Below are 23,049 nucleotides of genomic sequence, written 5' to 3'. Positions count from 1 at the left end.
ATCAGAGGGACAATTCAGCTCGCTCATTCTACGGCAGGCTTGCCGGTACCGAAGTCGGTGAAGGCCCATTCTACTAGGAAAGTGGGCTCATCCTGGGCGTCTGCCCGGGGCGTCTCTGCTTTACAACTTTGCCGAGCAGCTACTTGGTCAGGGTCAAACACATTTGCTAAATTGTATAAGTTTGACACCTTGGCCGATGAGGACCTCAAGTTCGGTCAATCGGTACTGCAGGGTCATCCGCACTCTCCCGCCCATACTGGCGCTTTGGTATAACCCCATGGTACTGAAGTGGACCCCAGCATCCTCTAGGACGTATGAGAAAATAGGATTTTAATACCTACCGGTAAATCCTTTTCTCCTAGTCCGTAGAGGATGCTGGGCACCCGACCCAGTGCGTACTTTACCTGCAGTTTGTTCTTTATAGTTACACAAGTTGTGTTTCATTTGTTTTTAGCATGTTGCTGTAAATGGTTCATGCCTGTTGGCGTGTGTCATGTTGAATGCCATGTTGTGTGGTATGTTTGAGGTGTGAGCTGGTATGAATCTTACCATTAGTATAAAAGTAAATCCTTTCCTCGAAATGTCCGTCTCCCTGGGCACAGTTACTATAACGGAGGTCTGGAGGAGGGGCATAGAGGGAGGAGCCAGTTCACACCCTTGAAAAGTCTTAAAGTGCCCATGGCTCCTGCGGAACCGTCTATACCCCCATGGTACTGAAATGGACCCCAGCATCCTCTACGGACTAGGAGAAAAGGATTTACCGGTAGGTATTAAAATCCTATTTTATTTTTTTATTTTTTTAACTTTTTTATACTTTACGATCCACGTGGACTACGATTGGGAATAGTAACCTGTGCCGAGCGCAGCGAGGCATCTTGCCTGCAGCATGCCGAGCGAAGCGAGGGGACATGGTGCACTAATTGGGGTTCCCCGTCACTTTACGAAGAAAATTACACCAAAAAAAGTTTTTAAAAACCATCATGTTGACCTTTTTCCATGTCGACCTTGGTCATGTCGACCTATTGCATGTCGACCAATAGTTGTCGACCTAATGACTGTCGACCTAAGTGTGGTCAACCTAATGACCCATACCCATTATGAAAACACCCTTTTCACTAATTACGCAAACTGTAAGGTTGGGTCTGCCCCTGCACCATGTATAGCATTATGATATGCAGGGATTTGGATTCAGGTTTTTCTCCCAAGAGCATTTTTTTTATTTTATTTTTATTTCTGACTGCTATGGAATGCATACAGTATGTTAGATCAAAAAGTCTGTTTACTGATGTCACAGAAGTAAACCAAATGAACAGAATGTGTTCATGTAATCTACTACATTGTGGTCTGGAATGAAAGAGATCTTAGATGTAAGAACAGCTTTGTTTACTGAAAGAGTTGATAATGCACACTGCTTTACTACAGGGGGGTTATCTGATATATACAGTTCTGATTAATTTGCCTTTACTGTGACACCTGAAAATATCATCTGAGCTAAACTGTAATTGCAAAGTGCTTCTCCACTACACACATCTACAAAAGTGCTAATCAACTGCTTTGGATAGCTGATAAGTCTAATGTTCCGCTCTATAATTATGAGCACAGTTATAGCAATTAGAGAGTGGCTTGGAATATGCCTTTATTGCCTGTGACAATAAACATAAACCTGGCCACATGTAGTCACTTGTTAATATTTTACACACCACTGCTCTCCTGTGGCCAGTTCCCCAAAGTGCACCACCTACTGTATATAAGACCTTCTAATTATGTGCTGCGTGCGGATCACACATTTTTAAAGTTTTATATAACCTCTACAGTTTAAGGCACCTCTGGCTTTCTATACACTGTATGAGGGGATATATATATATATATATATATATATATATATATAACTTAGATACTGCAGGTCTTTTGATATGTATATGTATGTGTGTGTGTGTGTGTGTGTGTGTGTATGTATGTATGTGTGTGTATATATATATATATATATATATATATATACCAGCAAATAGAAAACCACAGCACTCGCCACCCCAGAAGCAGGGTGCAGTATCCGCACTCGCCACTAATAGGGTGGGGTGCATGTAGCCCATGGCCACCTACTCAAAAATATAGAAACAAAAAGTACAGCACTCACCAAAATGAGCTCACTTATCCTCACAACATCAATGGATAAATGAATAAATGATGGGGGTTTAGTTAGTGAATTGGCCAATGCACGGAAGCCTGCATACCGCTCGCCAAGGTACCCCACCTTCATGCAGGTCCTACACTATCACAAAATCATAAAAATTAAAACCTGGCAACTGTATCACATAATATAACTGCAAATATGCCCCCTTGGTGAAGGTGTACCTGCCATGAACTGCATGGCTTTTAAAAGGTACACTAGTCACCTGACACTGGCTGATAATTTACTAAAGGGCAGCTGACACAGGTTTAGGATAATTGGGGTGCATGAACAAAGTTTGTGGCCACAGTTAATGAGTTAACTAAGGATTAACCCTAAAATATACCAGCAAATATATATATATGTGTGTGTGTGTGTGTGTGTGTGTGTGTGTGTGTGTGTGTGTGTGTGTATGTATACTGTTATTGGTAAGCGCTCAACTTATATAAAACTTAGATACTGCAGGTCTTTTGATATGTGTATGTATGTATATATATATGTATATATATATATATATATGTGTGTGTGTGTGTGTATGAATGTATACTGTTATTGGTAAGCGCTCAACTTTATCCTACATGTGTCGTTTTTGAACCAGTGAAGTATTATTTGAGGGGTGTGCATTGTTTCCGAATGCACTAAAGTATTCTATTCACAAACACAGTTTACATTAAAAAAATGTCAGTGTATTCGCCAAAGGAGTCAATGCAAAGTAACGTGCTCAAACCACTTGGTGATGCAGCTGGACTAGTCCAAAGCAGGTATGTCTTCTACATGCTGGATAAAGGTCTCCACTGCAGCTTCGGGTGACTCAAAACGAATACAATGTATCTTGCCCTTGATTTGTGGGAACACGAAGTCACAGGCGGCCAGGTCTGGACTGTAAGGCAAGCTCCTGGATGCGTTCATGAGTCAGAAAATCCACTACTTTCCTGAACTTGTGGGCAGGTGCATTGTTGTGCTAAAGAAGGGCACCACGAACGCAAGTTCTTAAACAGTGCCTGGGAATGGCTTTCAGCACTTGTAACGTTTGGCGTACCAGTCCCCAGTGATGGTGCACTACTGCATGAGTGGTATGATAGTTACATGACCAGTCTTGGCCACAAAAACAGCCACCATCTTCTTGGCCATGCTGCGCTCATATCGAAACTTCTGTGGCGGAATACCTCCAGCTGAGGTCCACTGAGCTGACTGTTGTTTGGTCTCAGTGTTGAAACTTTAGATCCAGGATTCATCATCGCTGATGAATCAGTCACTGATACCAGACAGAGTTTGAGCGTCTTGTGTCAAACCTGGCCAGAGTGTTGCGGCACCATGTCACCCGAGCCTCCTGCTCTCGAGATGCGCAGAAACCTTGCTCAGGCCAGACTTTTTCTGAGTATCAAGTGGATGGATCTCGATGAGATACCTATATCCATCTAGAGATGGGCCACGGTCACCCTGGCGTCCACCTCAACTATGGCCTGCACGGCAACAACATTGTCCTCGGTGATAGTGGGCACAGGTCGGCCGCATCGCTATTGTCTTCCAGGGACCTTCTTCCATGCCGAAAATCTACAAACCACTCAAACACAATGGTACGGGATAGCACTTCCTCCCTGAAAACCCACCTCTTCAGACAAGCTTATCAAGTTGCAGCACCGCCCACATAACCTCTCTAAGCTATCCTACCCAATTAAATCCCCTCTATACAGTCTATTTTCTCTGTCTTCACTTTTACATCCTTTTGACCCTAGGCCAGCATTCCTGTGTGACTTTATCATGCAGCCCACCAAAAACTTCTGCAGCCTGTACCAATATAAAATGGGTAGTACCTATCCTTGTATATTGGTACCTATTTTCCTATAGATTGTATAAAAGGGGAAGAGGGAAAATGGAGAAACCTGAGCACAAGTATATTTGGTAGTAATATGATTGTTTGAAAAATGAAACTTGATTGTTCCACATTATATAATGATTGACGTGGTATTCTCCTGAGGGTAACCACTTAGGGGTATATGCAATTGCGGTCGAATTCCCGAAAATGTAAAAAAACTGGACATTTTCGCCCCAAAAAAAAAAATCGACAATGCAATTCAGTACTTTTAGTAAAAAAAAACGGACTTTCCAAATTTGTCAAATTCGACATTTCTGCAATGGTATAAATGCGGCATTTCGACAAAAGTATATTCAATTGAAGATTGTAAATTCGACAACAGTGCTTTTAGACAGTAAATTCGTCATTTTCAATCCGCCTCACTTTGCTGGCGGAATCTAATAAACATTTTTAAAAACATGTGTTTTTTTATTGGTAATAGCATATCTATTTATGTTAGAAGGGATTAGGTACTTGGTTTGTCTATTTAGGAGGCACAAGTATTTTTTATATATTTTTAAAAATATATGGAATGGGTTAAAATCAGAAAAAAAAATGCGTGGGGTCCCCCCTCCTAAGCATAACCAGCCTCGGGCTCTTTGAGCCGATCCTGGTTGTAAAAATACGGGGGGGGAAATGACATGGGATCCCCCATTTTTTTAGAACCAGCACCGGGCTCTGCGTCCGGTCCTGGTGCCAAAAATACAGGGGACAAAAAGCGTAGGGGTCCCCCGTATTTTTGGAACCAGCACCGGGCTCCACTAGCTGGGGAGATAATGCCACATACATACATTCAATTTTTAAAAATGTTAAAAAAAACGGTAAAAAAAACCCGAAAAAAATTTGCGTGGGGTCCCCCCTCCTAAGCATAACCAGCCTCGGGCTCTTTGAGCCGGTCCTGGTTGCCAAAATACGGGGAAAAAAATGACAGGGGATCCCCTGTATTTTAACAACCAGCACCGGGCTCTGCGCCTGGTCCTGGTGCAAAAAATATGGGGGACAAAAAGCGTAGGGGTCCCCCGTATTTTTTGTACCAGCAGCGGGCTCCACTAGCTGGACAGATAATGCCACAGCCAGGGGACACTTTGATACCGCTCCCTGCGGCCGTGGCATTAAATACCCAACTAGTCACCCCTGGCCGGGGTACCCTGGAGGAGTGGGGACCCCTCCAATCAAGGGGTCCCCCCCAGCCACCCAAGGGCCAGGGGTGAAGCCCGAGGCTGTCCCCCCCATCCAAGGGCTGCGGATGGGGGGCTGATAGCCTTGAGTAAAATGAAAGAATATTGTTTTTTCCAGAAGAACTACAAGTCCCAGCAAGCCTCCCCGCAAGCTGGTACTTGGAGAACCACAAGTACCAGCATGCGGGTGGAAAAATGGGCCCGCTGGTACCTGTAGTTCTACTGGAAAAAAAATACCCAAATAAAAACAGGAGACACACACCGTGAAAGTAAAAGTTTATTTCATACATGCCGACACATACATACTTACCTATGTTGACCCGCCGACTGCCACGTCTCCAATGTCGCCGACGATCCGGGGTACCTGTGAATAAAATTATACTCACCAAAAACCAGAGTCCGGATCTTTTTTTATAATCCACGTACTTGGCAAAAAAACAAACCGCATTAACCCGAACCAGGCGGACTGAAAGGGGTCCCATGTTTACACATGGGACCCCTTTCCCCGAATGCAGAGACTCCTGTCACAGAAAGGTCCCTTCAGCCAATCAGAAAGCGCCACTTCGTGGCACTCACCTGATTGGCTCTGCGCGTCTGAGCTCAGACGCGCATTGCACAGCCCCCGCAATTACTTTCAATGGTGCGAACTTTGCGGTCAGCGGTGAGGTCACCCGCGGTCAGCGGCTGACCGCGGGTAACCCCACCGCTGACCGCAAAGTTCCCACCATTGAAACTAATAGAGGGAGCTGTGCGATGCGCTGTCTTGTCTGCCAGCTCAGACGCGCAAAGCCAATCAGGAGAGTGCCACGAAGTGGCGCTTCCTGATTGGGTGAAGGGACCTTTCTGTGACAGGAGTCACGGGGGGTCTCTGCAATCGGGGAAAGGGGTCCCATGTGTAAACATGGGACCCCTTTCAGTCCACCTGGTCCGGGTGTTCGTTTTTTTATTTTGACAAGTACGTGGATTATAAAAAAAGATCCGGACTCTGGTTTTTGGTGAGTATAATTTTTTTTGCAGGTACCCCGGATTCTTCACTGACGAGGGGGTCCTGGCCAGTGTCGGAGTGTCAACATAGGTAAGTATGTGTGTGTCGGCAGGTGTGAAATAAAGTTTTACTCTCACGGTGTGCGTGCCCTGTTTTTATTTGGGTATTTTTTTTCCAGTAGAACTACAGGTACCAGCGGGCCAGTTTTTCTCCCGCATGCTGGTACTTGTGGTTCTCCAAGTACCAGCTTGCGGGAGAGGGTTGCTGGGACTTGTAGTACTACTGGAAAAAACAATATTCTTTCATTTTTCAAAAGGCTATCAGACCCCCATCCGCAGCCCTTGGATGGGGTGGACAGCCTCGGGCTTCACCCCTGGCCCTTGGGTGGCTGGGGGGGACCCCTTGATTGAAGGGGTCCCCACTCCTCCAAGGTACCCCGGCCAGGGGTGACTAGTTGCGTATTTAATGCCACGGCCGCAGGGACCAGTATAAAAGTATCCCACGGCTGTGGCATTATCTACCCAGCTAGTGGAGCCCGATGCTGGTGTAAAAAATACGGGGGACCCCTTCGCTTTTTGTCCCCCGTATTTTTTGCACCAAGCGCAGAGCCCGGTGCTGGTTTTAAAAATACGGGGGATCCCCTGTCAGCTTTTACCCCGGATTTTTAGAACCAGGACCGGCTCGAAGAGCCCGAGGCTGGTTATGCTTTGGAGGGGGGACCTCACGCATTTTTTTTTTCTGATTTTTACCCCATTCCATTTAAAAAAATAAATATATTTTTTTTAAATATATAAATAATACTTGTGCCTCCTAAATAGACAAACCATGTACCTAATCCCTTCTAATATAAATAGATATGCTATTACCAATAAAAAATACACAAAAAAAACATGTTTTCAATTTTTTTTTTATTGGATTCCGCCAGCAAAGTGTGGCGGATTGAAAATGACGGATTTACTGTCTAAAAGCACTGTTGTCGAATTTACAATCTTCAATTGAATATACTTTTGTCGAATTGCCGCATTTGTACCATTGCAGAAATGTCGAATTTGTCAAATGTCGAATTTCAAAAAGTTGAATTTGGAAAGTCAGTTTTTTTGACGAAAAGTACTGAATTGCATTGTCGAATTTTTTTTGGGGCGAAAATGTCCCGTTTGTCGACATTTTCGGGAATTCGACCGCAATTGCATATACCCCATGGTAGTAAAGATGTGAAATATAGAGACACGGGCTGCCCTTAAGTGTATGCTGCTTCCCTGCACGTAACTGTAGTATTGGTGCAGGGTGAGCGATACACTATCCCAAACTGTGTGTGTGAAGTAGTTGATAGATGGTTAGCAGTGTGAAGTGTTCCGGTTGCTAGCAGATCCTGATGCCTTGCGGTATTGCCGGGTCCCTGCGCAATCCGTACTATTCTGCACTCTGCCACCCAGAAAGCAAGGGGGTACCTGTACCGTAGCCGTTGCTCACAACAGCGAGTCTGCCCCGTGGCGCCCGGTTGCACTGGTGTTGCGGTGTCCCGCTTGTGCACTGGCAGGCACCGGCTTCTCCTCTCAGACAGCTGTTTAGCTAACGCTTCTTCAGTGAGCTTCCTATAGATCCTTACAATCCTATAGATTGTAAGCTTGCGAGCAGTACACTCTTAACCTCTGTCTGTCTGTTATTACCCAGTCTTACTTTTATTACTTATACAACAAAATCACACAAAAATTATCAATGGAATTCAAATTTATTAACCCATGGAGGTCTGGATTTGGAGTCGCACTCAAAATTAAAGTGGAAAAACACACTACAGGCTGATCCAACTTTGATGTAATGTCCTTAAAACAAGTCAAAATGAGGCTCACTAATGTGTGTGGCCTCCACGTGCCTGTTTGACCTCCCTGCAACGCCTCGGCATTCTCCTGATGAGGTGGCGGATGGTCTCCTGAGGGATCTCCTCCCAGACCTGGACTAAAGCATCCGCCAACTCCTGGACAGTCTGTGGTACAACGTGGCGTTGGTGGATGGAGCGATACATGATGTCCCAGATGTGCTCAATTGGATTCAGCTCTGGGCAACGGGCGGGCCAGTCCATAGCATCAATGCCTTCGTCTTGAAGGAATTGCTGACACGCTCCAGCCACATGAGGTATAGCATTGTCTTGCATTAGGAGGAACCCAGGGACAACCGCACCGGCATATGGTCTCACAAGGGGTCTGAGGATCTCATCTCGGTACCTACTGGCAGTCAGGCTACCTCTGGCGAGCACATGGAGGGCTGTGCGGCCCCCCAAAGAAATGCCACCCCACACCATTACTGACCCACTGCCAAACCGGTCATGCTGGAGGATGTTGCAGGCAGCAGAACGTTCTCCTTGGTGTCTCCAGACTCTGTCACGTCTGTCACATGTGCTCAGTGAGAATCTGCTTTCATCTGTGAAGAGCACAGGTTGCCAGTGGCGAATTTGCTAATCTTGGTGTTCTCTGGCAAATGCCAAACGTCCTGCACGGTGTTGGGCTGTAAGCACAACCCCCACCTGTGCACTTCGGGCCCTCATACCACCCTCATGGAGTCTGTTTCTGATCGTTTGAGTAGACACATGCACTTTTGTGGCTTGCTGGAGGTCATTTTGCAGGGCTCTGGCAGTGCTCCTCATGTTCCTCCTTGCACAAAGGCGGAGGTAGCGTTCCTGCTGCTGGGTTGTTGCCCTCTTACGGCCTCCTCCACGTCTCCTGATGTACTGGCCTGTCTCCTGGTAGCGCCTCCATGCTCTGGACACTACGCTGACAGACACAGCAAACCTTCTTGCCACAGCTCGCATTGATGTGCCATCCTGGATGAGCTGCAGTACCTGAGCCACTTGTGTGGGTTGTAGACTCCGTCTCATGCTACCACTAGAGTGAAAGCACCACCAGCTTTCAAAAGTGACCAAAACATCAGCCAGAAAGCATAGGAGCTGAGAAGTGGTCTGTGGTCACCACCTGCAGAACAACTCCTTTATTGGGGGTGTCTTGCTAATTGCCTATAATTTCCACCTGTTGTCTATTCCATTTGCACAACAGCATGTGAAATTGATTGTCAATCAGTGTTGCGTTATATATATATATATATATATATATATATATATATATATATACACACATACATATACACACACATACGTGTCTCTGTCTCTAATACAACACTACGCTGGCTCTTACTTAAGGTGACAATACTGTAGTGTGTGGTCCGCCGTTGCAGTTCCGGTATTACCGGAAGTGAGGGGTGCATTCCAGCTACAGTAGCACGCCCACCCCCTCTCAGAGGGGCAGGATTGGTGCTGGTTTAAAGCTGTAGAGGGTATTTAAACAGGGTCCTGGGAGGCTCTGTCCCTGATTCCAGTTCCCTGCTTGACATCTATGACTGCTGTTGACATGTCAACTCTGTTGTGAATACCTTGAAAAAGGTCCTGGGGAGGACTGAAACGTTGGTGAACCTTTGCATACCCCATGAAACTGTGAGATACCTATTCCATTAATAAATGGGGTTTTTTTTGTGTTCTCCACTTTTGAAGTCTGGAGAGTGCTATCATTCCCACATATTGTGGGAAATACTGCAATATATATATTGCTGTTCTGGAGAGCTTGTTAGACGACCAAGCCTGATCAACACAATTGTGGTTGTAACTGCCAGCAAACACAGCATTGAAAATCTTTTATAGCAATATCATATTGGCCTGATCTATTGTCAGAGATTGACGAACTCAGTGTCCTTGTTCTGATGTTTTTATACTGATATTTCTGTGGGAACAACAATACTGTTTAATTGGTGACTGACCCCATAGAACTCTTCCTACATCCATTGATATGAACCCCTGATGAAGTCCTTCGGGACGAAACGCGTTGGTTTGTGGTTCAGGTGTGAGAACATCAGGCATCTATTGAAAGACATTATTGGATGAACTTACTCAGCTATTTTATGTCAGGTCCCAAATTGAAGCCTGTATTTTAATTTTGTCATGTACACAATATTTACTGCAAATGTACTGCCTAGGGCGAATATGTGAATAAATTGAACATGTTTTAGTCATTTTGTGGTCAAATAATCTTGGAAGAGATTTAAAGATCTAATCATATAGCTCCCTTAGACATCCTTTTTGCCTGTATTTCATCCTAGTACTCAAGCTAACAGAGCGTACGTCTCAAGGTTGGAGCTCTTATTAAGCGCAGAATTAGGTCCATACTATATATATATATATATATATATATATATATATACCCATACATACATACATACATACATACATACATACATACATACACACACACACATATACATATACAGGGCAATTCCCCCGAAACGTCACCATTAATAAAGAGCACCCTAGGGGGTTTTATGCACTTTTAACGGTTATCCACACTCTGAGTGCCGCCTTTGTTGCTATGTGGAGATAGATATATAGATATATATATAGATATATGTATAATCCAAAAAGTGAACCTGCACTCGGTGCTGACAATACTGTGATTAGGAGGGTGCCCTCAGCAAATAGATAATGCAAAAAAGAACGAGAAGCTGCGGCACTCCAAATGCAGATAAATGTATTGATTAAAATGTCATGACAGCACACAATCAGGCAACATTTCGGTACTCGCAGGTACCGTTTTCAAGCCACATGCTGTCGGACTAAAAAACAAACAAGCAGAAAAGTCAAAAGTAGCTTACCTAAATACCCCCCGCCGCCGTAGAAGGCCGGGTTCCGGCAGCGTCCCGCGTGGCATCCATCCACTGTGAGCGCTTGCTGATGACGTCAGTCCGCTGGTGCCGATGGTGTCCTGGGAGCACGTTATACGTTGCCCGGCAACCAGACGCCAGCAGCTGCATTGTCTCCCCGGCCTCCCACGGTGGCTAAAGGAAACAGACACATGGTACATGATGCTGCTAGACTAGATACAAGAGCAGCAATGAAATCTATGTAAATGAAAGCAAAAATGGGAATTAAGAATCACCATAAATAGAAATGCATACACAGTGGTAACAAGAGAGGGATTAATGAGCTCCGGTCAAGCATGGAGGACCTATATCACTGTATCTAAATACGTCAATATTAGTATATATTCCACAAAGCTGAAGTACTAACAGATTAATGAATAACAGATTAAAGAAAGGTGTTCCAATTATATCGTTCATTCAGGCCAGCTGGCGATACTGTATTAAGACAGTGAATCCACTTCATTTCACATTTTAAAAGCTGTCCACTTCGGTCCCCACCTCGCAAAGAGGCTGGGACGTGATCAATTAGCATATGTTTAAAGGATGAAAGAGGGTGGCCCAGCTGTTGGAAATGCCGAGCCACAGGTTGGTCTGAATTCCCGCTGGCGATGGCTTTCCCAATCGAGGACCGATGGAGAGCCATACGTTCACGGGCTGTACGAATCGTTTTGCCCACATAATATAAGTTACATGGGCAAATAATGATGTAAATCACATGGGTGGAGAGACACGACTGTGTATGCTTGATATAAATATTCTCTGAAGTATGAGGGTGCTTGATTGAAGGTCCCGTAATCATATGAAAGCAAGTGGTGCATCGGGGGCATTTATAGCAGCCAGCTGGTTTAGACAAAAATGAGGGGCAGAAGTAGGCTTGGCAAAACCAGTAATGTCCGTGTGGACGACCATGTCTCTAAGATTCCGACCTCTAGTGTAGCAGGCCATAGGCCTTTTAAATTTAAAGCATGGTAAATTTTTGTCAGACGCTACTATGGGCCATAAGGCACGGCTTGCTCGCTGGACCACTTGACTAGATGTTGAATACTCCATCTTCCAGGGGATCACCGATTGAGTATCTTTAGTTTTAGGTGTGAGCAATTGGGCCCGATCCAATGCTAACACTTCCGTTTTTTGTTTCTTTAAGTCAGTTAGATTGTATCCTCTAGCCACAAATTTGTCGATGACAGTATCAATGCTGTCTGCTGCTATCGCTTGGTTACTTGCAATTCTAGCTACACGAATCATTTGAGATTTTGGCAAGCCTCTTTTAAGAGGTTTAGGGTGAAAGCTAGACGCAAGTAATAGAGTATTTCGGTCAGTCGATTTTGAGAACACTTCTGTCCTTAATTTGTGGTTTTCGATGGATACTTTGACATCTAAGTAATGAATCGATGTTTTACTATGATTTGACGTGATCCTGATGGTTGATGGTCGTGAATTGATGGCTTCAATGAGGCCTAACAAGGCCTTTTCATCCCCTAGCCATAAAATTAACAGATCGTCGATATACCGCATGTATGCTGTAATGTGCCTAGCAGTATCGGGAACAGAGAAGAACATTGCCTCTTCTTCGAAGAACATAAAGATGTTCGCGTAGCTAGGCGCGACATTACTACCCATGGCACATCCTAACAGTTGTCTGTCGAATGTGCCGTTATAGATGAAATAATTGCGGGTTAGTGTAAGTTCAAGAAGTTGCATGAATAGTTCAATGTTCAAATCGGAAATCTCCTCATTGGTGTAGAAAGTTCTTACTGCTAATAATCCTTGTGAGTGTGGAATAGACGTGTACAGACTGTTTATATACATTGTAACTAGGATGGCTTCTGCTGGAATGTCAGTAATACCAGTTAGGCGATTTAGAAAACTCGTGGTATCTTTGATCAGTCTGGCATGTCGAATCACGTACGGTTGTAGGATATTATCGAGGTACATAGCAATGGGCTGGTATAAAGAGTCTCTGGCAGAGATAATGGGGCGTCCAGGGGGGCGCATCGGGTCCTTATGAATCTTGGGGACAGTGTACAAAATTGGGCTCACCGGGAACGGTTGTTGTAAGGCCAGTAAGAGAGTATCATCCAAATAGCCCTCAGACCTAGCCTGCTGTAAAATACTGGTAAGTTCCGTTTGGTATTGATGTGTAGGATCGGCCTCGAGTTTCTGATACACGGCTGTATCTGCCAGTTGACGCTCAATTTCTGCCATGTAGTCCCCCAGATCCTGGACCACGATGGCACCCCCCTTGTCCGCCAGACGAATGACAATGTCTCTATACTTCGAAAGGTTTTTTAAGGCAATATGTTCTTGTTTACTTAGGTTGTAATGTGGCATGGGTTGAGCTTCCACAAATTTCTGGACCGAATCATCCATCATTCTGGAAAAAGTTTGAATGGAGGTGTTTTGAGAACTGGGATCAAACTTGGAACAACTTCTTTTCCTCAGAAATTGTTGTGTTGGAGACGTGATAGGTGCTTCCTTTGCATGCTGAAAATGCTCTTGTAAACGGAGCATCCGGGAAAACTTGTAGAGATCTATATTCCACTTTAAATCGTTGTGTCTATTGGTATATATATCTCTATCAATGGAAACTTTTTTCTCTGTGAAACAGTGAACCAAGTCCATATTTATCCACTAGATGGCAGCAGTTTTCAATATCATTATACATATATAACGTTCCGTTTCCTGAGAATTGACTCTCATGTACTTGGTTTGCTTTAACTCTAAACCCTCAAATGTATAGAAAACATTTTCTCATACTGTATGTTTGGTATTTAGTTCCATATATATATATATATTACAGTACTGCTTCACCCATTCATTTAAAAGAGGTTTCCAGCATGTGACTATGAAATCAGAAGGTCAGACAGCATGATGCACCTCCTTCTCCACCCACTTCACTGGAAGATGATTAGATGGTGTACTGCAGGCTGGTTCTTCCTGTTAATAAGGAAACCACAGAATGGGGTAATTTATTATAGATAAACCAGCATAGTTTCCCTCTACCAAACATTACCAGCCCATTGCTGAGGGGCACAGGTTGTCTCCATGAAACTCTTGGGCTGTGGCTAACAGGGTAATAAATAATATAGCTATCCTTAGAGGGGCAGCTTTTCCATCCATGGGAATCCCAGTTGTAATGTTCCATAAGAAAAAGTAAATAGAGCGTGGTTGTATTGAAGTAAAAAAAAAAAAAAATTTAAAATCCTCATTCATCCTTGTATTCATAAAAAGTAAAATAGTTTCAACTAAGTTGATAATTTTATTGCAGTGCAATGGAAAACCATTCATCATGTAATCCAAAGCAATACATTTCCATTCTGTATTTGTAATCAGCAAGGAGAATATTCTTTTAATCCACTGGAAGTAAAAGTAAATCAACATCTGGGTGCTTCCATAGAATGTGATAGTGCTCCACCAATCACAAGTTGTTTCCAAGAATGTCCTCTTATAACTGGTGAATCTCTGCTTATGGAACATTTTTTCGGTGCGTTTTTCTCATGTAGTGCACAATCCCATTGGAATAAATGGGCCATAGAAGTGAATGATTTATAGATCTAAATGGGAAAAATATAGCGTAACTGGTTAAACCTCTCATTTAACTCCTAGTGGGTATGTATACGATGTGGCTGTTATAGGGTTTATCTGCGCACTGAGATCCTCAGTGTGTGGACGAGCTGCTAACACTTGCAGGTGACCAGACTACAGATTGTGGAAACAGTTGAGTTACAGTGTAGCGCTCAGTCCTAACTTTTAGTTTTTAACTTAGGTTGAAGTGATATATTCTATGAGTGTGCTTGGTTTAGTTCAATGGGTGTTTTGGATATCTCCAATGGTGTATTTTAACACTAAATAATTAAATCCCACAAATGAAATGTCCACATACAGATAATAAATGATAACGTAGGTTTATTAATGTCAATGTTACTAACAGTGAGAGTTATGAGTAACTCTTTGTCTTTATGTAGATTGAGTGTGTGTTGTAGCCTGCGGCGTCCCGCACGGCTGCTGACACTCGTTACTGTTCAAGTCCGTGTTGAAAATATATATAAAAAAGATATAGTGTGTGAAATAAAATAATATATATATATATATATATATATATATAGCGAAAAAATGTCAAAAAACTGGAACAAAAACAAAAAGCAAAAACAAAGCAAAACCCCAGTCGTGGGTTTCTTCACGGTTTGGGTGTCTGGGGTTAATCAGGAAAGCGTCGGTTGCTCCGGACTAGTCTTTCTCTCTAGACTCCGCTTCACATGGCGTGTCCTTGTTCAGACACGCCTGGAAGCCGGAGGGTTCGAGAGGCTGACCTGTCTAGGGTGAAGGGGAAACTCTGTCAGTGCTCTGCGGAGCGACTTCAGGAGTGACCCCCGCCGCATACGGAGACTCACCTTCAGTTTCCTTCTGTTCCCCCGTCGCACCTCGTCACCGACTTCTTCTCTTGGTTTCTCTTCTGTTGCTAGGCAGCGTGGTTGGTTTCCGGGTTTCCCCGATCACGTGACCGGGACTCTGCTCCGTAGTAAGCGCTTGTAGTGATCTTTGTCTGTTTCAGTATTCAGATAGCAGTGTTAGCTCCAACGCGTTTCAGCCTCTAGGGCCTTCCTCTGGGAGAAGTGGATGATTGGAATGGTGTTTTCCAAGAGAAGAAGTCGGTGACGAGGTGCGACGGGGGAACAGAAGGAAACTGAAGGTGAGTCTCCGTATGCGGCGGGGGTCACTCCTGAAGTCGCTCCGCAGAGCACTGACAGAGTTTCCCCTTCACCCTAGACAGGTCAGCCTCTCGAACCCTCCGGCTTCCAGGCGTGTCTGAACAAGGACACGCCATGTGAAGCGGAGTCTAGAGAGAAAGACTAGTCCGGAGCAACCGACGCTTTCCTGATTAACCCCAGACACCCAAACCGTGAAGAAACCCACGACTGGGGTTTTGCTTTGTTTTTGTTTTTGCTTTTTGTTTTTGTTCCAGTTTTTTGACATTTTTTCGCTATATATATATATATATATATATATATATATATATATATATATATATTATTTTATTTCACACACTATATCTTTTTTATATATATTTTCAACACGGACTTGAACAGTAACGAGTGTCAGCAGCCGTGCGGGACGCCGCAGGCTACAACACACACTCAATCTACATAAAGACAAAGAGTTACTCATAACTCTCACTGTTAGTAACATTGACATTAATAAACCTACGTTATCATTTATTATCTGTATGTGGACATTTCATTTGTGGGATTTAATTATTTAGTGTTAAAATACACCATTGGAGATATCCAAAACACCCATTGAACTAAACCAAGCACACTCATAGAATATATCACTTCAACCTAAGTTAAAAACTAAAAGTTAGGACTGAGCGCTACACTGTAACTCAACTGTTTCCACAATCTGTAGTCTGGTCACCTGCAAGTGTTAGCAGCTCGTCCACACACTGAGGATCTCAGTGCGCAGATAAACCCTATAACAGCCTTCTCTACCAAGTGACCATTATCTGCAGCAAGGGATCACATATGGGATTGATCGAAATAAGGAACACTAGAGATGATAGGGCCAGAACAGCCTTCCAGGCTTTAGTAATCCCCAACACACAAACAAATGACAAAAACACATTTTGCAACACCTTCCTTCAACTAGAAAAACTGATTAACAAAGAAACCAACCTATGGTGGGACACACATACACTTAACTGGTACCTCAAGAATGAACTGATCCCCAGAGGACTTAAACTGAAAAAAAAAACCACACACAACAGAGAAAATATACCCTTTATGACAAAATGGAACAACATCCTGAATGAATGCTCAAAGAATCTAATTACACTACTTGTAGAGACAAACACATCAGAGCTAGAATCCATTGCCAAGACTGTTGAAACACTAGATATCCAACTAGAGCCCTACAAACAGGAACAAGAATTTATCAATCTCTCTGAAATCACTGCACAAAGAATTCTAAGACGAGAGGGTGAACTAATAGAAACTAAAAAAAGAAAAATTCTCAGAGACAAATTTGGAGTTAGAAAACCACAGAAAGCCAACAATAAAATCTCAAAGCAAGGGAATGAAAAGTCTAGAGTCAATTTAAAACCCATCCCAAAAGGGAAAAACAACAGAACCCCAATCTACAAAAGACTCAACCTAACATACCAGCAGTACATGTCAAAAATTCACAAGACTGAAACAAACACTGAAATAGATGCAAATCTAGAACAGGACTCATCTATCTCCTCAACAGAAGCCGCAGAGTCATCAGTTTCATTTTCAATCTATGAGATAGAGGAAGATCCACAATACGAGGAAGTAGCAAGACTATCACTAGAGAAAGGGTGGGACAATCAGAACCAGGCAAGCACCTTTATCACAGAGAGGGTACACACAACCCTTAGAAAGATACCCATAGACCCACAGGTCACCAAGTCCCTGCAAGTACCACACGGACCAATAAAGTTGTCAGACCCAATTTCAAACAAACCACTAGAAGAACAGGATATAGAATCATGTGCATCAAACCAGTCTTTTTTAGGGGTCAGCCACCCAAAGGGACACGACAAGAACACCAACAGCACACCGACAAAAACAGGGAAACGAAAACTAGAAGAACAAGAAGGGGATGCAGGGGGGGAGAAAAGAACAAAGACAAACCACCTGTAGTGACAGAAGAATTGGGGAAAGGAATATTTAACCTTAGCGACACTATACTGACAAACAATGACTTAAAACTCCTAGACAAAGGCCTCAAATTCGCACCCACAGCCAAACTTGACAAATTTAACACCTACCTTGACCTCCATAAATTTGCTCGGAAACTAACCCTTAAGAAATACTATGCAACAACAACACCAGCCCCGGTTAGAAATCAAGGAGACACAGACAACATTAGACATAGCAAACTTAAACCACCATCCACATTCTACCCTAGTCATCTAAAAGGAACACAAATAGATGCATTCATTAAGATGGTAGAAAGTGACATAGAGAAACTCAACACAAACAATCCCAAGAGTAACTTATCTAAACAGGAAAAGAGAGCACTACAAGAACTACAAGACAACCACTCATTGATCATAAAACCAGCCGATAAAGGGGGGGGTATAGTCATCCTCAACAAATCCCAATACATCAACGAGGCATACCGCATCTTAGGTGACACCAACACATACCGAAAACTAGGCGGAGACCCAACCACTACATTTCAGAAGGAACTAGACCACCATCTACAAAAGGGAGCAAATACTGGTATCCTCAACTAATCTGAACACCAATACATACAGACTCCCCACCCCATCATTCCAGTCTTCTATTACTTGCCAAAACTACATAAAGATCCACAAAACCCACCAGGAAGACCCATCATATCCGGCATTGGTTCATTAACTTCACACTTGTCAGAGTATATAGACACAAATCTACAACCATATGTACAGAAACAAAAATCATATTTACGAGACACAACACACATATTAAACAAAATTAAAGGATTAGAGTGGGACGAAGAAATGTGGCTTGTAACCTCAGATGTAACATCGCTATACACAGTGATAGACCACGATCAAGGGATCTCAAGTATCAAATACCATCTAGAAAAAGACGAGAACCTGCCAGACACACAGAGACAGTTTATCATTGATAGTATTTACTTCATACTCAAACACAACTACCTATGGTTTGAGGATGAATTCTACCTACAGATCAAGGGTACCGCGATGGGCACGAGATTCGCCCCCAGCTACGCCAATCTCTTTATGAGTTGGTGGGAAGACCATCACGTGTGGGGGAGCCCAGGGCTGAGGGCGAGTCTCGTGCTCTGGACACGCTACATAGATGACATATTTTTCATATGGCGAGGAGAGGAGGAAACACTAAAAGAATTCATCCAGTCAATGAACCAGAACACGAATAACCTACACTTCACAACCACCTATAGCAAGAACAATGTGAATTTCCTTGACCTAAACATCTTTTCAGAAAATGACCAACTACACACAAAAACCTTTAGGAAAACTGTTGACGTAAATAGTTATATCATATCCACCAGCGGACATCATCCCAACTGGCTTAAATCCATTCCAAAGGGACAATTCACAAGACTAAGGAGAAATTGCTCAAAGAAAACGGACTACATGACCCAAGGCAGAGAAATGATGACAGAATTTAAAGAGAAACAATACAAAGAGGAATTGCTAGAGGAGGCATACGGTGCAGTGGGGGAAACAGACAGAAGCCATTTACTTCAGTATAAAAACAAGAAAGACAGGGAATACTCGGATCAGGTTCTATTTATCACGAACTACACACAACAAGCCAGAACCCTACAACACATCCTTAAAAAACACTGGCCACTTCTCATGGAAGATGAAATCCTGAACGACATACTAGACACAAAACCGAAAGTCATATTTAGAAAAGCACCTGATTTGAAGCAAAAACTGGTACACAGCTACATGAAACCAAACAAAATGACCCAATCCCATATTAATAATTCCAAACCTTTGTCAGGATTCTATTACTGTGGTACATGCATGGGATGCAGAAACAGCAAAATGCGCAGCACAAAACCAGCCACACAATTTAGCTCCACCAATACAAAAAGAACTTACAACATCAAAGAGAGGATAACTTGTAACAGTAAAGGTGTCGTCTACCTACTAGAGTGTGGATGCCCCAAACAATATGTAGGACGCACCATACGCCCCTTGAAAACAAGAATTAGTGAGCATATTCGGAACATCAAAAAGGGGCTAGAAGACCATAACCTATCAAAACATTTTAAGGACCATCATGACAGTAACCCATTATCCCTCAAATTCATAGGGATTCAGGAAATACACCCTAATTGGAGGGGAGGGGACTATAGCACAAAAATTAACACCATGGAATTAAGATGGATGTATGAGCTAAAGACACTAGCTAGCATGGGACTCAATCGTGACAATGAAGTGAAATCATTGATATGCAAAAAATAAAAAAGACCAAAATATTTTGATATAGGAATAAACATATCGATGTTTCTTTAAGGTACACAAACCACTTGCAGGGACGGGCCAGACGCACATATCCATTTGAAGTCCTATGCAAAATAATTACCTAGAAAGCTTTTATCTACTACATCAATTATACCTTAATTTACCTATAATCAAACAACCCTGATCAGAACATGATCCTCATAACATATACACCAATTACACCAAACGTCACAAAAAATATTGTCCATATGTTTAAGTTAGTAACTTTCTCTGCATAAATGCAACTTTGTTCTGCACAAATGCAATATCCATACAGACCTTGCTGACTTTTAAAACTAAAACTAACAGAAAGCATATCTTGCTAATGTGACAGCAACACATTGGTCAGGAATTAGGAGACCAATGACGAGCAGGAACTTTAACCACATGACCTATGATGTCACACTAATGTGCCTTTAAAAACTTGGAAAACACCATTCCAATCATCCACTTCTCCCAGAGGAAGGCCCTAGAGGCTGAAACGCGTTGGAGCTAACACTGCTATCTGAATACTGAAACAGACAAAGATCACTACAAGCGCTTACTACGGAGCAGAGTCCCGGTCACGTGATCGGGGAAACCCGGAAACCAACCACGCTGCCTAGCAACAGAAGAGAAACCAAGAGAAGAAGTCGGTGACGAGGTGCGACGGGGGAACAGAAGGAAACTGAAGGTGAGTCTCCGTATGCGGCGGGGGTCACTCCTGAAGTCGCTCCGCAGAGCACTGACAGAGTTTCCCCTTCACCCTAGACAGGTCAGCCTCTCGAACCCTCCGGCTTCCAGGCGTGTCTGAACAAGGACACGCCATGTGAAGCGGAGTCTAGAGAGAAAGACTAGTCCGGAGCAACCGACGCTTTCCTGATTAACCCCAGACACCCAAACCGTGAAGAAACCCACGACTGGGGTTTTGCTTTGTTTTTGCTTTTTGTTTTTGTTCCAGTTTTTTGACATTTTTTCGCTATATATATATATATATATATATATTTTATTTCACACACTATATCTTTTTTATATATATTTTCAACACGGACTTGAACAGTAACGAGTGTCAGCAGCCGTGCGGGACGCCGCAGGCTACAACACACACTCAATCTACATAAAGACAAAGAGTTACTCATAACTCTCACTGTTAGTAACATTGACATTAATAAACCTACGTTATCATTTATTATCTGTATGTGGACATTTCATTTGTGGGATTTAATTATTTAGTGTTAAAATACACCATTGGAGATATCCAAAACACCCATTGAACTAAACCAAGCACACTCATAGAATATATCACTTCAACCTAAGTTAAAAACTAAAAGTTAGGACTGAGCGCTACACTGTAACTCAAATGTATACGATGTGGTCTCATGTAGATCGGTAGACTGTTTCAAGTGAAATTTGCTCTGAATGCCCTGAAAAGGAATAAGGCCTAGGTAATAAACGGCACCTGCTTGCTGAAATGTTGTAGGCCAACACTATTGCAGCCATCTTACTGCATATTGAACGGTTGCTACCACTGTTTACAATTAATCTTAAAATAAATAACATTACTAATGCAACATGTACTTTGCAAAGAATATGATGGCCATTGCTCCACTATGTCATCCACATGCTATTTAAGAACAATTAGCCTACTTTTTTTTTTTTGTGCGAGTGTACTTGTGGCCCTTTTAGAAATGTCAGTAATTTCGGTCTAATTCTTAGAAGATAACCTGCACATTCCATGAAATTATAACTTAAATGTGCATTATACCCCAATATTAAGTTATATGTTCATTTTGTTATTTGTGGTTTGTAGAAAACAATGCTTACATTTCGTAAATAAAAGTACCGTATATACTCGAGTATAAGCCCACTTTTTCAGCACTTTTTTTTGTGCTGAAAAAGACACCTCGGCTTATACTCGAGTCAGCGTTAAGAGGGACACGGAGAGCACAGCGCGCGGCTCTCCTGTGTCCCTCCTGCATCTCCGGCGGCAGTGGCGTGTCTGTGTTAAAGGAAGTGCACGAACCGGCACTTCCTTTAACACACGCCGCTGCAGGAGGGACACAGGAGAGCCGCGCGCTGCGCTCTCCGTGTCCCTCCTTCAGAAGACAGCGCGGGAGCGATGGAGGTTAAGTATCTAGCACTGTGCGGCATATCTGGCACATCTGGCACTGTGGGGCATATATGGCACTGTGGGGCATATATGGCACTGTGGGGCATATATGGCACTGTGGGGCATATATGGCACTGTGGGGCATATCTGGCACTGTGGGGCACTTCTGGCACTGTGGGGCACTTCTGGCACTGTGGGGCACTTCTGGCACTGTGGGGCACATTTGGCACTGTGGGGCATATCTAGCACATTTGGCACTGTGGGGCATATCTAGCACATTTGGCACTGTGGGGCATATCTAGCACATTTGGCACTGTGGGGCATATCTAGCACATTTGGCACTGTGGGGCATATCTAGCACATTTGGCACTGTGGGGCATATCTAGCACATTTGGCACCGTGGGGCATATCTGGCACTATGAGGTCTGTGTACGGCTAGAGCTGCATTTCCCACCCTAGGCTTATACTCGAGTCAATACGTTTTCCCAGGTTTTTGTGGTAAAATTAGGTGCCTCGGCTTATATTCGTGTCGACTTATACTCGAGTATATACGGTAATTTATTTAACAAAAAAGTTGCAGGCTATAGTGCAATACTATTTGTGAATATGCTATATACATAGAACCACTTAGGTACGTCACATGACAAGGCGGATTTATTTTGTATTAACTACATTATGAAGATGCTGTGATTCATGGTGTTTATATTTTTGTAATTTTTATTTCTTTTTTTTTTCTTCCATTTTTTATTAAGCAACAGAGAAGAGAAAAAGAAATGAGGAAACAGCAGGAGAGAGATCAGCGGCGGCGGTATGAGGAACAGATGCGGAGGGAGGAGGAACGAAGACGAGCTGAGCATGAGAAGGTCTGTTTCCATGTGATGTGTAGCTACAATACTTCTTCTAATGATGGAATAAGTTTAAACCTTAGAGGCTGTAAATTAATTGAAGAGATATTTATTGAAGAGAAAGTCTTAAGGTGGGTACACACTGGTAGATATATCTGCCGATCAATTGATCTGCAGATATAT

General features: G+C 43.1%; 1 protein-coding gene across 20 annotated transcripts in view; it reads left to right on the top strand.

The window, feature by feature from the left end:
* TNIK (TRAF2 and NCK interacting kinase) overlaps positions 1-23,049 on the top strand; it is a 659,967-nt gene that overhangs the window by 534,807 nt on the left and 102,111 nt on the right. For 19 of the 20 annotated variants that reach the window (XM_063916232.1, XM_063916239.1, XM_063916236.1 and 16 more), the window contains exon 13: positions 22,774-22,884. In XM_063916232.1, coding sequence (XP_063772302.1) covers positions 22,774-22,884 — 111 coding nt within the window. The remainder of the gene's footprint in view (positions 1-22,773; positions 22,885-23,049) is intronic. The other variant, XM_063916233.1, reaches the window with a different exon arrangement.

This window comes from Pseudophryne corroboree, chromosome 4, assembly GCF_028390025.1.
Source record: "Pseudophryne corroboree isolate aPseCor3 chromosome 4, aPseCor3.hap2, whole genome shotgun sequence".
Taxonomy (NCBI): domain Eukaryota; kingdom Metazoa; phylum Chordata; class Amphibia; order Anura; family Myobatrachidae; genus Pseudophryne; species Pseudophryne corroboree.
The sequence above is the reverse complement of the archived record's forward strand: the minus strand, read 5'-3'. Positions and strand labels throughout refer to the sequence as shown.